At 46.2% G+C, this 15,666-nt stretch overlaps 1 protein-coding gene across 15 annotated transcripts in view; it reads right to left on the bottom strand.

The window, feature by feature from the left end:
- The window catches only part of PTK2 (protein tyrosine kinase 2), a 262,791-nt gene that overhangs the window by 106,045 nt on the left and 141,080 nt on the right, over window positions 1-15,666 (bottom strand). For all 15 annotated transcript variants that reach the window (XM_028500330.2, XM_055091097.1, XM_055091098.1 and 12 more), the window contains 3 exons: window positions 12,917-12,971; window positions 4,191-4,331; window positions 3,596-3,673 (listed from right to left, as the gene is read on the bottom strand). In XM_028500330.2, coding sequence (XP_028356131.1) covers window positions 3,596-3,673; window positions 4,191-4,331; window positions 12,917-12,971 — 274 coding nt within the window. The remainder of the gene's footprint in view (window positions 1-3,595; window positions 3,674-4,190; window positions 4,332-12,916; window positions 12,972-15,666) is intronic.

Here is a 15,666-nt window from a genome sequence, read left to right as displayed (position 1 = left end):
TGATGAAAAGCCCCCTAATTCGCCTGATAAAATTAGTGTAACTTCTTTTTTTTTTTTTTTTTTTTTTTTTTTTGGTATGCGGGCCTCCCTCTGCCGCGGCCTCTCCCGTTGCGGAGCACAGGCTCCGGACGCGCAGGCCCAGCGGCCACGGCTCACGGGCCCAGCCGCTCCGCGGCACGTGGGATCCTCCCAGACCGGGGCGCGAACCCGGTTCCCCTGCATCGGCAGGCGGACGCGCAACCACCGCGCCACCAGGGAAGCCCTAGTGTAACTTCTAATACCATGTCCTCATAGAGCTAATATAAAAAGAAAAGACTAGATTGATTTCACTTATAAATAGTTGCAAAAATTCTATATATTAGCAAATGTAATAAATCACTATTTCAAAAGAATAATATAGCATAACCAAGTAGGAGTTATTAAATGGCTCAATATCAGCACATCTAATCAAGAGAATATAAAATAATAACAAATTAAAAGAGAAAAAACCAGGATCATATCATTAAGGCTGAAAAAGCCCTCAGTTAAATTTAGTAGCCACTCCTAATAAAAATTCTAAGCAAAGAAAGGCATAATTTAAAAACATGAAAGATACTTTACTAAAGGGACTTTCCTGGTGGCGCAGTGGATAACACTCTGCACCCCCAATGCAGCGGGCCCGGGTTCAATCCCTGGTCAGGGAACTAGATCCCACACGCATGTTGCAATTAAGAGTTCACATGCTGCAACTAAGGAGCCTATGTGCTACAACTAAGGAGCCCATGTGCTGCAACTAAGACCCCACACAACCAAATAAATAAATTTATTTTTTTTTAAAAGATACATTACTAAAACCCAACATCAAAAATTATCCTGATGACACACTTTTAACTGATAAAACCTAAAACAAGATAGGGATATCCTCTACCACCCGTTATTAAACATGATCCTCAAGGTGCCTGTGATTATGAGAACAGGAAAGAACTGCATAGATTAGAGAAAAAAGTTAAAACTATTCTTTTTTTTGCTGATTACATGATTATATACCTACAAAATCTAAGATTCTAATAAAAAATGACTTATTAAATGAACAAGGTTGCTGAATATATGACAAACAACAATCAAGTATATTCTGCTATGCTCACAGTATGAATTTTAAATTGGAAATGGCCCAAAAAAATTTTCCCAATAAGGCCTAAAACTCTATAATACTTATGAATTAGCTTAATTCAAAAAATCTATACGAAAAAGACTATGACATCTTACTGAAGGATACAAAAGAAGTCCTGAACGGGCTTCCCTGGTGGCACAGTGGTTAAGAGTCCACCTGCCAATGCAGGGGACATGGGTTCAAGCCCTGGTCCGGGAAGATCCCACATGCTGTGGAGCAACTAAGCCCATGCGCCACAACTACTGAGTCTGAGCTCTACAGCCCATGCTCCACAACAAGACAAGCCACCACAATGAGAAGCCCGCACACTGCAACGAAGAGTAGCCCCCACGCACCGCAACTAGAGAAAGCCTGCGCGCAGCAAAGAAGACCCAATGCAGCCAAAAATCCAAAAATAAATAAATAAGTAAATTAAAAAAAAAAAAAGTCCTGAACAAATAGAAAGACATGGCAGATAACTAACTAATATCTACTTTCACAAATTAACAAAAAGTTGGAATCCCAACAGAATTTTCTGCTAATTCTATAAATTTGGTTTTGAAAGACTAAATAGCCAGTAACAGCCAGGCAAGTGTACAAGAAAAAAACGATATATGCAGGAAGTGTACAAAAAAAAGATGACACAGGGATGCAGCACCAACCTAGAGCAATCCCATCTGGATGGAATCGGTACAAAAGAGAGAACTGTGTCCTTGGACCAGAACAGAGGATCCAGAATTAGATCACAAAGATGGCAGAAATTCAGTTCAGAGGTAAAAGATACGATTACTGTGCTGACACGGCTGGCTGCTCACTGCGATACCGACAAGAAGAGCAACAAGGGGACAATGACAGCAGCCAGCATCCTCTAAGTGCTTCCTCTGTGCAAGGCCTTCATCTCAACACTGCACACTCAGTACCCACTTAATTCTCCTACCACACCTCTTAGGTAGTTGTAATTATTATTGCCCTTTTGCTGCCGAGGAAACACAAGCCAGCTGTGAAGAAATGGACTCAAAGTCACAAGGCCAGCATGAGAGTGACCCACTGGGAACCCCGGCTGCACACTCCAGAGCCCATCCTCCGGACACACCACAGGCCCACCTTGTACCATACACAAAACACCACATGGGTTAAGTGCGAAAGGACAAGGAAAACCTTGCAAGAGAATACAAGAGACTACAAATCAAAGAGAAGACAGGTAACGTCACAGAGCTTTCTGAAGAGGTCGTGCCACTTTGTACCCTCACAGAGTGTATGAAACGTCCAGCTGTTCCACATGCCTGCCAACACCTGGAATTACTCATCTTTTTCACCTCAGCCATTCTGGTAGATGTGTAGTAGTATCACACTGTGCATTTATCTGATGACTATGAGGCTGAATGTCGTTTCACTTATGTCTTAACTATTTGGACATCCTCTATTGGGTTGGCTGCCCTTTTCTTAGTGGTTTTTTTGATCCTGGAAAGAGCCAGAAGAGGCTGTTTCAAAGGACATGATACAAGTACAAATATACTGAAATTAGATGTAGAACTGAATGAAGAAATCAGTATTTAAAATTTCTCCACGGGACTTCCCTGGTGGCGCAGTGGTTAAGAATCCGCCTGCCAGCGCAGGGGACATGGGTTCGAGCCCTGGTCCGGGAAGATCCCACATGCCATGGGGCAACTGAGCCCGTGCGCCACAACTACCGAGCCTGCGCTCTAGAGCCCACAAGCCACAACTACTGAGCCCACGTGCTGCAACTACTGAAGACCGCGCACCTAGAGCCCGCGCTCCACGAGAGAAGCCACCGCAGTGAGAACGAAGCCCACGCACTGCAATGAAGAGTAGCCCCCAACTCACTTCAACTAGAGAAAGCCTGCGCAAACAGCAACGAAGACCCAACGCAGCCAAAAAAATAAAAATAAAAAATAAAAATAAATAAAACTTCTGGGGGCTTCCCTGGTGGCGCAGCGGTTGAGAGTCTGCTTGCCGATGCAGGGGACGCGGGTTTGTGCCCCGGTCCGGGAGGATCCCACATGCCGCGGAGCGGCTGGGCCCGTGAGCCATGGCCGCTGGGCCTGCGCGTCCGGAGCCTGTGCTCCGCAGCGGGAGAGGCCACAACGGTGAGAGGCCCGTGTACCGCAAAAAACAAACAAACAAACAAACTAACAAAAAAATAAATAAATAAAACTTCTCCAGATAAACTGTAACAACCCCATTCAGATCTCACCAACATATGTGCAATTAGTGTGATTCCTTTCCTTCCCGACTAAAGAACTTCAAAAACTTTTGACCTAGGCCGTCTCTTCCTTTCATTCCCTTGAGCAATAAACGCTTTGAAACGGAAAGCTTTAATGGCAGAATGATGTCTTTTCCAAGAGAATCCTCATTTCCTTATTTTGATTCCCCTCTGTCCACAATCAGGTCCGAAAGGTGTGTTCCACACAGGCCGCTCCCAAGACTTGTCCAAAGCACACTTACGTTGCAGCCCTTGTCTGTGAGGTAACTGATTCCTTCTTCGGGGCCAATCGCCAGCTCCACCGAAATAATCCAGCTTGACTTGAAGGTGAAACAGGTGACGGCAAAGGTACCAGAAGGAAAAAGATATTTTAGATAAAGAACCATGGACACATTAAAGGACCAAAGGGGGGCTGGACTAGCGTGCTACTGATCTTTGTAACCAAATAATACAAAATATTTACAACTTCACGGTGCAGCATCTGCTGAGTCTAAGCAGAGACAGACAGACTGCGCTCATTCCAGTGGGTCTCAAGCCAATGGTTTCTTTGGGAAGATTATCTGAATAGGTAAACTAGCCCTTAGAGAACAGTTAATCAATGAATCTCTGGGCTGGAATAAAAAAAAAAAATCTTAGGCATGCTATTAAAAAAGGATGGTTTTAGTCTCACATTGACACATTTTCTTTTTGTATTTTTCCCACTGTAAAATGATAAAATATTCTCATGTTAAAAATGTGACAAATTAGATTTCAATCAGAAATTTAGATATACATGGATAAGAAAAAGCAAAAGAAATCACACCTAGTCCCACCCTATTTCCAAGTCCCCATACTTACACCAAGGGCACACTTGAAGCATTCTTTATCAAATCTGTACACTGGGGAGAGGATCTCAAAGAATTTCAAAATACTTTCTTCTCTATTAAGGTTGGCAAACTGTCTAAATGTTTGTTGGATCAATTTTCTTAGTGTTTTGGCCTGCATGATAAAATTACAAACATCTTTTTAGAGCCAACAATGAGTAAAGACCACAGCAATAACCAGCCAACATCAAGGAACATTTCTTGTCCAGCCACCATTTAATACCACCTACGTTCACCAAATGTTGTATTTATCAGAGCTTTGTTTCTTTTATAAAAAAAAATTATAGTAAAATACACATAAAATATACCATCGCAACCATTTTAAAGTATACAGTTCAGCAGTACCGAGCTTTATTTCTTAAACAGAAATTGGTAAAACAATAATTGGCTTATTAGAACATGTGGTAAACAGTTAGGCATTAAAAATATAAGGGCTATATTCGCATGTGACCTGGAGTCGGCAAAGGAGGGGACATAAAGGCACTCACACATCCCAACCTGGGAGGGGAAGTCGAAACACCCTTTCTGAAGGCAATTTGGCAATAAGAAATCAAAAACTTTAAAACCACAACCTTTGAGAAATTATTCTTTAGGAATGATGAAAGAACTATGCAAAGATCCAGCAACAAGGAGGTTCAGCACGGAGTGTGTACAGTACCCCACAACCGGCCATGCACACTGCAGTGTGTCTGCTACCCAGATGTCCTAAGACTGCTGTGCACATCCCATTTACTGACATGAAAATCCGTATCACAGTGCTACATGAAAAAATAAGACAAGGCAATCTGTTGTAGTGTAGATGCCTTTAAAAGGAGAGCACAGGATATGGGCCTCACACAGGCAGGCACACGCACCAACGCACAATGCAGACAAACCAGCCATGCCTCTCTTTGTGTAGTGGGATCACAGGTGATCTCTGGGTGCCTTTTCACTTATGTGAGTTTTGTATTTATAAACCATGAGCATCTGGATGGTGGAGGGTGGCGAGGCCACAGTCCATGGTGTGTCAGAGAGAGGAGTGTGGCCTGAGGGGGCCAGCGGGCAAAGGATGTGTGATGGATGAGGTCTGGGGAAGGCGGCAAGCGGATGCAGGCCACAGGAAGCAACTGGGTCCACCCTGGTGAGATGCAAAGCCCTGGGGCGGCCTGGAATAGGAATATTGTCATCCGACATAGATTTTGACAGGAATACTCTGGCCGCTATGCTGGGAACAGTATGAAGGGAGCAGGAGAGATCCAGTGAGATGCCACCAAAATAACCCAGGCGAGAGGTGATGGGACCCAGGCACTGCTGCACAAGTGTAGAAGCAGAAAGGAGTGAGAAGTAGTCAGATTTCAGATTTGTTTTGAAAACAGAATCAACAGGATGTACTGAGAGGTAAGAGTTACCCCTGAACTGAAATGGCCAAGACCGGGAGAAGCAAGGTGGAAGAGGGGCTTAGAGAATACCAGGGGCCGCCTGAGCCTCGGTGTGAGATGCACACAGACAGGAAGCAAAGCCAGGAGACTGGAGACAGGACCAGGGTGGGGACCTGGAGGGGCAGGGACAGGACCTCATCCCATGGCGGCCTGCTAATCTCAGCAGTCAGGGAAGTGGGGGCAGGTGAATCAGGAGGGGGCGGCAAACTCTGGTGGGTCAGGGCAGTGACAGCCTGCCTGGAGCGGCCTGAAGGTGCCAGAGCGGTCAAAGAATGACCGGATCTGGGACACCGCAGAGTGAGCTGGTCAGCTAGGAGCAGTGGTCAGCGTGGGATCCAGTGCCAGAGGGGCCGCAGTCACTGGAGATGAAGACCAGGGCGCGAGGCGGCGGGGGGCAGAGAGCAGGCCCTAGATAACCTAGGGCTGGCGACTTTTATTTCAGAAGCTGGCTCTGCTCCTGCAGAGAAGGTGTGGGGGAGAACGGAAGCAGAAAGACCGGCGCCGGGCACGCATGGCGGCCTGGATGATGCTCGAGACGGCAGGGAAAGCGGGAAGTCGACACAACTCGAGTTTTGGGTGGAACAAGGGGGCAAACAGAAGGGGCGGCTCCGGGAAGATAAAGTCACGTTAATTCTGAACGTGCCCGAGATCCGCAAGGCTCCCGATCTGAGCCATTGAGCATAAAGCTGGCTACAGACCCGAGCTCAGGAGACAGCAGGGCCGGGTCAGAACGTGACAGTCTCCAGCCGACGTGATTACGGGCGTGGCGTGGGGCCTGATGACTCCCACAAACACAGTGGCCGCAGGAAAGAAGTGCGGGCCAAAGCCTGCTGGTAGGCCAACACTGGTTTTAACCAGGGCTGGGGATCTGACAGGTGAGCCAAGTGTGGAACTACAGGCGACTGGAAGAGAATCAGTTATGGTTTTAGATCACAGGAACTAAACTGAAGAGAAGCAAAATGGTTTCAAGGGCAGCAAGGCTTGAGTATCACACGTCACCTACAACATGAGCGGTTGGCCTTGGACACTCTGCAAAAGAAGTCTGGGACGCGTGGTTTGGGGAAGAGCCGTCCAAGCTCTGGCCACGAGCCCAGAGACTGAAAAAGGCCACTCTCACCACAGCTGAGATGGCATGTAACAGCTGTTCTGACTCCAGGCTTTGCAAACACTCTCTGCGTCTCCTCTTGAGCATTAGACCCACACATGTGCATGTGCCCACCTGAGCTTTCCACCTGAAATTCCCAGACACCTGAAACCTGGCGTGCCACCAAGAGAACTTGTGACTTTCTTCCAGGCCTGGTCCTCCTCATCTCAGCAAATCTCCCAGCTGCTTAGAAGACAGACACCTAGGCGGCAACCTTGACCTCTTTCGCCCACCTCTCAAAACCCACCGCACTGCCACGTCCTCAAAGTGCTTTTCCAAAAGCCACGTTCTTTTCTCTAAGCTTCCCACGCAGCAGCCCCGCTCTTGCTTTGATTTCTGTGATGGTGTCCCGTGGATACAGAATGCTGGTAGGAGAGAGACTTGTGAAAAACAAGGAAATGGAAATATCTGTGATGTGAGCATTATACGTAGTCAGGTGTGTGGAAATAACTCACACGCAACAGGTAAATATGCACACGTGTGAAAATGAGATGCGGCACCTTGTGGTCCCTGCTGATGCTCAGCCTCCTACCGACCCCACGGCACAGTCGCTCCCCATTCCACGTCTCCTTCCCTCACTGTTGTCCCCTGACCCCCAGCACCCGTGGAATGGGTGCGCATGGGGTCAACTAGACTGTGCGCCTGACCATTCAACCTGCCAGAAAACTTCTGAGTACCTGGGCAAATAGGCTTGCAAATAGTAGCTGTGCAGTGTTAGCAGACAGACAGCCTGAGCTACGGTTTCATGTCTCTGTGTCATCCAGCTGAGTCTGTCAGTTTTCCGCGTGCTGCTCTGCCCGGCCCCTCCCGAGCCCTACACGTCACCCGGCTAAGACAGGGAGTCACACTCGTGAGCAGCAGCCGCAGAGCTGAAGGAGGGAGCGCGCCCATTCAGGGCTAGCTTCCTGGGGACACAGAGCCACAGCCTGGCTCCCCGGCAAGCAAGAGCGGGCGCAGCTGGCCGGGAGCGAGTGCCCGAGCTTTCTCGGGGTCTCTACTTCAATGCGGCCACCCAAGAGGACTGCGATCTCCGGCCTGCAGCAGCCAGTGTCGGGCAGGAACTAGAAAACCCTCGCTACCTGCAAGGAGCCCCAGATTCGTTTCTAAGAAGGGTGCCTCAGAAAGCATCAGTTCTTTCCTCCTTCCTCAGAAAGGAAACAATTCCACAAAATCTGACTTCCTAGAATCTCTGGATATTAATCAATACACTTCCCTGTTTATAGGGTTTCGACATCTGCTTTGTGTTTGCCCAGACTTAGGAAACAAGGCATCTATCAATGAGTGCTAGTCAATTTTAAACCAATTCATATACAGAGAGAAAACTACTCAAAATGAGGCAGTATTATTAGGATGAATCAGCGGAAATTGCTGCCATGCAGCCTTCTGAACAACAAAAATAATTTCATATTAATCAACCTAATATTTATCAGATGCTGCTAGCAACGATGGACTCTGAGGGCTTCCTGGATGAAAAAGTTATAATGTAGTGCTAACGAAAATATGCAAGGAAAGAGTAACAGGCTAAGAAACATTAATTGAGGAATTATCTCCCCACCTACCAAATGCTAAACATAGATACGTTAACAAACAGTGCATGCAAAGTGTGTGTTTTTTAACTGAGCTGTAACTGACGTATAACGTTGTATTAGTTTCAGGTGTACAATATAATGATTCAGTATTTGTATATACTGTGAGATGATCACCACAGTAAGTCTAGTTAACACCCATCACCTCACGTAGTGACCCATTTCTTTTTCTTGTGATGAGAACTTTGAAGACGTACCCTCTTAGCAACTTTCAAATGTGCAAAACAGTGTCAATAACTACAGTCACCATGCTGTACATCACATCCCCGGGACTCACTTATAACTGGAGTCTGTACCTTTTGAGCCCTGTACCCATTTCACTCACTCCAACCTCCAGCAACCATAACCTGTTCTCTGTATCTATGAACTGGCTTTTTTTCTTTTCATGTAAGTGAGGTCACACAGTATTTGTCTCTCTCTGTCTGACTTATTTCACTGAGCACAATGTCCTCAAGGCCCAACCACATTGCTGCCAATGGCAAGATTTCCTTCTTTTTATGGCTAAGTAACATTCCATTGTGTGTGTGTGTGTGTGTGTGTGTGTGTGTACACGTCTGAAGCGTGCTTTTTTTCCACCTTACTTACAGGAGCCCAGACCAGACAGACGCTTCTGTGCTGACACCAGGCTTCATTCTCCCTGGCACACAGCAGATGCCAGGAGTTGATGCTGAATGACTGCTGAGCCAGGCACTTCCGTGCTAACCACAGGGATGGGAACGATGACTAAACTAAGTGCTCCTGACAGGACCCGAGGAAACCATTCTATTACTTTGAAGTACAGATACTTCAAAAAACTGATAACTATTGATCCTGCAACATTTCTAGTTCTGAAATTAGATTTCTACTGTGAATTATACTCCAATAAGTTGAAATTTGGCTATTTTATTTGCAACATAATTTGAGATTTACAGAAGAGCTGCAAAGACAGCACGGAACTCCTGCCCTTCGCCCAGTGCTCAGCTTCCCCCATCCCCTGCCCTGGAAGTTAACATCTCACACGACACTGGCACATCCATGAAAATTCAGAAACCAACGTTGGTACAAGAGTACACGCTAGCTGCAGACTTTACTCAGACCCCCTAGTTTGCCCACTGATGCCCTCTCACTGCTCCAGGACCCCACACTGCATTTACTCACGTCTCCCCATCGCCCAGCTGTCAATTTTGTAGACTATCCTCAGGTTGGGATTGACTTGTTAGTTTTACTGGTACAGTGTTTTTTAAAATGTGCCTCTGCTACCAAATGTAAATTAGATAGCTAGTGGGAAGCTGCCGCATAGCACAGGGAGATCACCTCTGTGCTTTGTGACTATGAGAGGGGTGGGAGGGAGGGAGACGCAAGAGGGAAGAGATATGGGAACATATGTATATGTATAACTGATTCACTTTGTTGTAAAGGAGAAACCAACACACTATTGTAAAACAGTTATACTCCAATAAAGATGTTAAAAAAATAAAAAATAAAAAATATTAAAAAATAAATAAATAAATAAAATGTGCCTCTGGCACTACTAAGATCAAAGAGTCAGAAAATTTAAATATCTTGCAAATTATTCTTAGTAATCGGGCACATATACCCCAATCCTGTTTTGCCATCAATCGATCATAGTTTAGGTTCCATCAAATATAAGGTAACCTCTCAACACTTCAATGTGAGCATTAACTACAAGTGATCTTCTAGAAATCTAGATATGAAGGGGAAAAGGCATATAAAACAACATGCCTTTTGGAAAAGCAAATACTAATTGGTCTAGCCACTCTATAGGGCTAGTCTGGGAGAAACAAGGAGCTGATGTGAATCTCTTGTTAGTTGAAGTTTCACTGGCAATAGTTTTGAAGAGGAGACTATCTGAACACAACCTAATTTGTACTGTAGCTGTTACATACCTATGGGTATACGTTTATGTCAGTCATACCCACAAGAGTCTGATGGCAATCAGTTGAAAGAATTTACATAGAAGGTGAAAAAATTCTGGCATAAGGGTATTAACTGCTGATTAAGCTATTTAAGAAGCCAAATATACATTACTTGTTTTACAAAAGTATACTGATTTCCTTTATATTAGAAAGCATGTGAGAAATGAAACACTAAACGAATCTGTACCTAAGAAACAGAAGCTACAAGTCAATTCTGTTCTCCCTGCTTGCATCAAAATCAGCAGCAACTGAACCTTTCAGAAAACACAAGTGCTATCTGTTTGGCTCGTGCAGTTTTCTCAAGCTCCTGAGGGTCAATTCCTTCCGCTCCACTCCCTGCGCGCACACACAAGGCTCGGCTACCACTGCATCCAGGGCTGACACTGCACACCTTGATTACCTTAATCACCTCCAACCCTTCTTGACTGGAGTGTTTTTGCTTTCGATCTGTCCTCCATGCTGCTGTCGGGTTTATGTTCTGAAGTCCAAAAGGTGACCGTGTCCCTCCCCTGCCACGAAGCCTGCCACGAACACCCAGGGCCCCTACGTGCTCTCTTCTGAGCACTGACGCCCACACAGGTGACCACAGTGTCCGAGCTCTAGCCACAGGGCTGACCCGACTGCCAGGTGGCGCTCCAACAGCAGCAGAAGCGCATCAGCGTCGGCAGCAGGGTCAGGATGAGGAAGGCCAGGCAGGCTGGGGCCTGAGGGACAGCCCGAAAGACACCTGGAGGGGACAAGTCCTGTGCAGGAACGGGGAGACGCTTCTGGAGTGAGAGCAGGGGCAGAGCAGGCTGCCCAGGGAAACGAGCTTCTCCAGCCTTCCGATTCTTCCGTCTCGTGCAGGAGTATCACCTGCGCTATCCTCACGCCTCCTTCCACACAGTACCCTCTACCTGAAAAGTGCCTCCTCTAAGTCCAGTCACCTTTCAAGTGGCCCTTAAACTTATTCATTTTCTCACTTAAATAAGATTTACCGAATGTTACTGTGTGCCCGGGATTATGCCAAACACAGGGTTTAGAACAGAGAACACAGCAGATGTTATCTTTGTCCTCATGGATCTCAAAATATAGTGGAAGCAGGCAGACAAAATGCACACAAGTAAATATCTAGTAATTAAAACCTGAGAAAGTAAAATTAAAAATTAAGATCCTGAGCAGGACCCTAAGGTAGAGGATGTTTCTGCAGCCTCCCTTAGGGAGGTGAGCAGTCTGTACGGGAGAGGACGCCGAGGCTGAGCTTTAGAAGAGCCGGCGATGGGGGACCTCCCCGGGGCCTTCTCACCTCGGCTACACTTACACCATGGCACCTGTGACCTGGACCTGGGGTGGCCTGTTTGGAGTATGAGGATCCTTTTTAAATATAGAATAACTTCTTGGACTCCCAAATGCCAGCAGTCATACCTCCTGTGATAACTGCTTATCTACACACAGCTCTAAGGAGACTTCACAGTAATTCTCAGGCCACCCCGGGACTAATGTTTGAGCACTGATGGTGCTACTAATGTGAGATAGCCATTTTCGTATCCTTTCCTGCTTTTTACTTTTACACTGGGTGGTGCACTTCTCTGTCCAATGATGGGGTAAATGCGCTAAAGAACGGTGTCTTACTCTTGTGGGCGTCTCCCCCTGGGTCCACCCAGCACAGGGCAGGCCGATGCACAGGGTGGGCTTCTGCGCCCAAGCCAGGGTCTCACTCTCCAGGTCAAACTGAGTCCCAAGTGATTCAAGGTGATCGGGTCAGAACTGTCAGCAAGGCAGTCTGGCTTCCGAGCCAGTTTTCTGAACCACTGTGTTCTGTCTTATCCCTCTGGGGCCTCGGTGAGGGGGATGGTCTTGCACGTGGCTGCTCTAGTGTGGAACATGTGATAAAAGGTCAGAGCAGTAACAGCCCCAGTTTATAAACTGCACTGTGACAGGTACTTGTGGTAGTAATTTACACATATACACACACTGATCTGCTAAATAGCCACACCAACCCTACAAAATATTATTTTCTTCGTTGTGGACATAAGAAACCAGGTCCAAAACCATGAGGCTAGGAAATGGCAGAGCTCATCTGAGCTGGACTCTACCTTGATCCGAAGCTGTGTCCTCACACCACACTGGACCATGTTCTGGATGGGCTGGGGAACCACACCTCAGGTCCCCGGTGTCCCCTCCCCTGCAGTGGGAGCTACAGGCAGAGACAGGAACTGGTGTCCTGCAAGAGTTACTAATGGGGAGGAGTGCCCTTGGTCGAAACAAGAGAAGACAGACCTTCAGGACACACTTCTAGGCGTGCGCACGCGCGCGCGCACACACGTTACAGCTGCCACTGTGGCTCTTTTATGTACTGCTTCTTTACTTTCGTGCGTCAAAATACCCGAGACCGTAAAGACTTAGGTGACGCGGACCGCTGTGAATGCAGCTTTCTCGGTGCTGTACTTAGCCGGGTGCACTCACAATGAAGAAGAGAAACCATGGTTTTCTGGCACAATGCTACACCTTTAAAAATCTGCTTGCCATCAGTATGACTAGAATAACTGTCAGCTTTTTACATTATGACTTTTACACGTAAAGGAGAAAACCACATACCACGGGGGAGGTGTCTGCCTAACACGGTCACCTATTACGATAAAGCAGACTCTAATTACCTTGACTGAATCCAGTAAACTCCTAGGAAAAAATCGCTTCAAACCAACATCTTTTCTGAAATATAAAAAGAAGTGTATTAACAAATAACACCACCAAATCAATGAATAACATGACATTGTCGCAAGAACATAAAAGCAGTTTAAATTATTTACCCTTCCACACGTTATTCTGGAAGGAAGTAAGTATAATAAAGCTCCAATGTACCCGCACAGTCATGCAACAGGTGGGACAAGTAATTTCCTAGATCTGGGCAGGAAACACCAATACAAGTTGGTTTAGGTAGAAAGTCTTTTTTTTTAAGCCTTACTATTGCAAACCCTCTAAAATATTGCCTCTTTGTAAATTACAACATGTAAACAAACTGTTCTTCTTTGAACACTGTTTGAAGGTTAGCCTTATAAAAACCTCGATTCCAACTGGGTAATGCTGTATTCGTATAGAAAGTAGACTGGCCTTAGCAGGGAAAGATCTGGGATATAGCAGCGAAATTTAAATACCTTACATTAATCCTAAAAGTTGACTGTTTTTAAAAATAAACTTTTTGGTTAACATTAATCAATGTTTATAATCTCAGTTTCACACAGGAAACAAAACAAAAAAAGAGAAATTAAGTGAGTGGCCTAAGGTCAAAAAGCTGAATGTGTGGAAATGCTGAAAATCCCAGTCATTTTCTTCAGATCATGCTACAAAATCAATCATTAGTAACAAGAGCCTCAAAGCATTCCGGCCAAGAAAACCGATGGAAAGAATGGCTCACTCTCATTTTCTACTTACTTTGGGTACTAAGTGAGCCAGGCTTTTGGCCACTAGAGGGCAATCGTGCGCTAGTAAGATGAAATAAAGCCTCTAGACATGAAAGATTATCAGGAGACACGTGAAAAATATAAAAGGATCAAGGAGAAAAGCAAAATAAAGGCACCTTTTCAGGATTACATAAAAAAATAAAATGAATATAAAGTATATTAAAAAAATAAAGCAGGGATGACTTCTTCACACGTAACTGTAAGTTAGCAGGTATTACCAATGAAACCATAGAAAACATGTCAGAGTTTATATGGTTGACTCTAGATCCAAACATTTTAATCCCCTGCTCCATACTCTACTAGGTGGTACCTAAACCGACGAACTCCTTGCTAAATCCTGGTCTCAGTTCTCATATTCTTTTTACTCTATATGGTGATGATGACAATGTTCACCACACCCATACAAAACCCTTCCTCAGCTCCTATGACACACTGTTTTCTGGTTTTACTTATCAGCAAATTCATATAACTCCTGGCTTTCCATTTATTTTTCTAACCACTTGTGCTTATAACTTCCCTTCCTTATCTTTTCAGATATGAACAGGAAAAAGTGTCCACCCAAGTTCTTCCACTTTTTGTTGCCTCCTAAAAAGACAGGAACTTTGCATTTTAAGGATTTGGGTGCTAATCACTGTGGGAAGTAGCAAAATAAGCACATAAAAGATAAACCAACACCCCAGAATCTTAGAGGCATTATTCCTGAGCATTTTCTTCCCTGTCTTCCTTGGCAGGCGGCTATTCCATGAAAAAAAGAACTTATTTTCATAGAGGGAGCTCTGCACTGGAATCCTGGCTTTGCCGTAGAAGGATTTGGCTATGCCTTCATGCCTGTCAGCCTCAGTGGCCCACGTGTAAAACAGGGATGCTAATCCCTGCTGCCAACAGCGGTGCTGAGCAGACAGTGAGAATGTGTTAAGTCCCGAGAACTCTACATGGGCAGTTCCCCTTCCCCCGGAAACACCCGGGACGCCCCTCCTGTCTGGCGAGAGTCTGGTCTACAGGCCTGCTAGTGTCTCTTGAGCACGGGGAGGCGTGACCTGATGTTGCCAAGAGCAGACACGCTGTCGGGAGCGGGAGCGGGAGCGGGGGAGGACACCGGCTGAAGGCAGGTGGGAGGGAGGCTCTGCGGGAGCCCCGAGGAGGGCGGTGAGAGGGAGGGCGGGCAGCAGCAGAGACTCAGCGATGCTCTGGACGCAGAGCCAGCAGCACTGAACGAAAGGTGACAAGGGAAGGCCGAGGCACCAGGAAGAGGAAGGCCGGGGGCCCGGGGGTGCCTCCTGGGACTTCTGCTCCTGGTGAGGGGTCGAGCAGGGTGCACGAGACCTCCTAGTGGAGATCTCAAGGAGGCAGCTGGCCACGGAAGTCTTTGGATTGAGGGGCAGGGAACACCAGGGCCAGGGACGGCCTCTTCCCCACGGTGAGACCATCAGCCACCACTACTCAACACCGCTCTGCGGCTATCGGTTGGCCAAAAAGTTCGTTCCGGGTTTTCCATAAGATATTACAGAAAACCCAAACGAACTTTTTTGGCCAACTCAATATTTTTCTTAGAGTCCAATGGAAAGTAGAAAATTTATCATACTCACTTTCTGTCACAAATGGGAAAATCAGAGATGGACCAAGGGGGTTGAATTTTTGTGTGAAAATAAAGCCTATTACTAGGTGTTACTTTTACTTCCCAGGTGAGGACAACTCCATTTAAGGAAAAAAAACCTAAGGCCAACTAACGTTTAGCAAGTAGGCAGTTTAGTTTTTCCAACTACTTTTGAGTAATAATGAGTCTGTAACACCTGCCCATACATTAGAACCCTTTAAAATGGGACACATGGCAAGTGAGAAAATAAAAATGAGGCTAGGGCTTCCCTGGTGGCGCAGTGGCTGAGAGTCCGCCTGCCAATGCAGGGGACACGGGTTCATGTCCCGGTCCGGGAAGATCCCACATGCCG

The sequence above is a fragment of the Physeter macrocephalus genome, chromosome 15, assembly GCF_002837175.3.
Source record: "Physeter macrocephalus isolate SW-GA chromosome 15, ASM283717v5, whole genome shotgun sequence".
In the NCBI taxonomy this organism is placed as follows: Eukaryota; Metazoa; Chordata; class Mammalia; order Artiodactyla; family Physeteridae; genus Physeter; species Physeter macrocephalus.
This window is presented reverse-complemented; position numbering and strand designations above follow the sequence as displayed.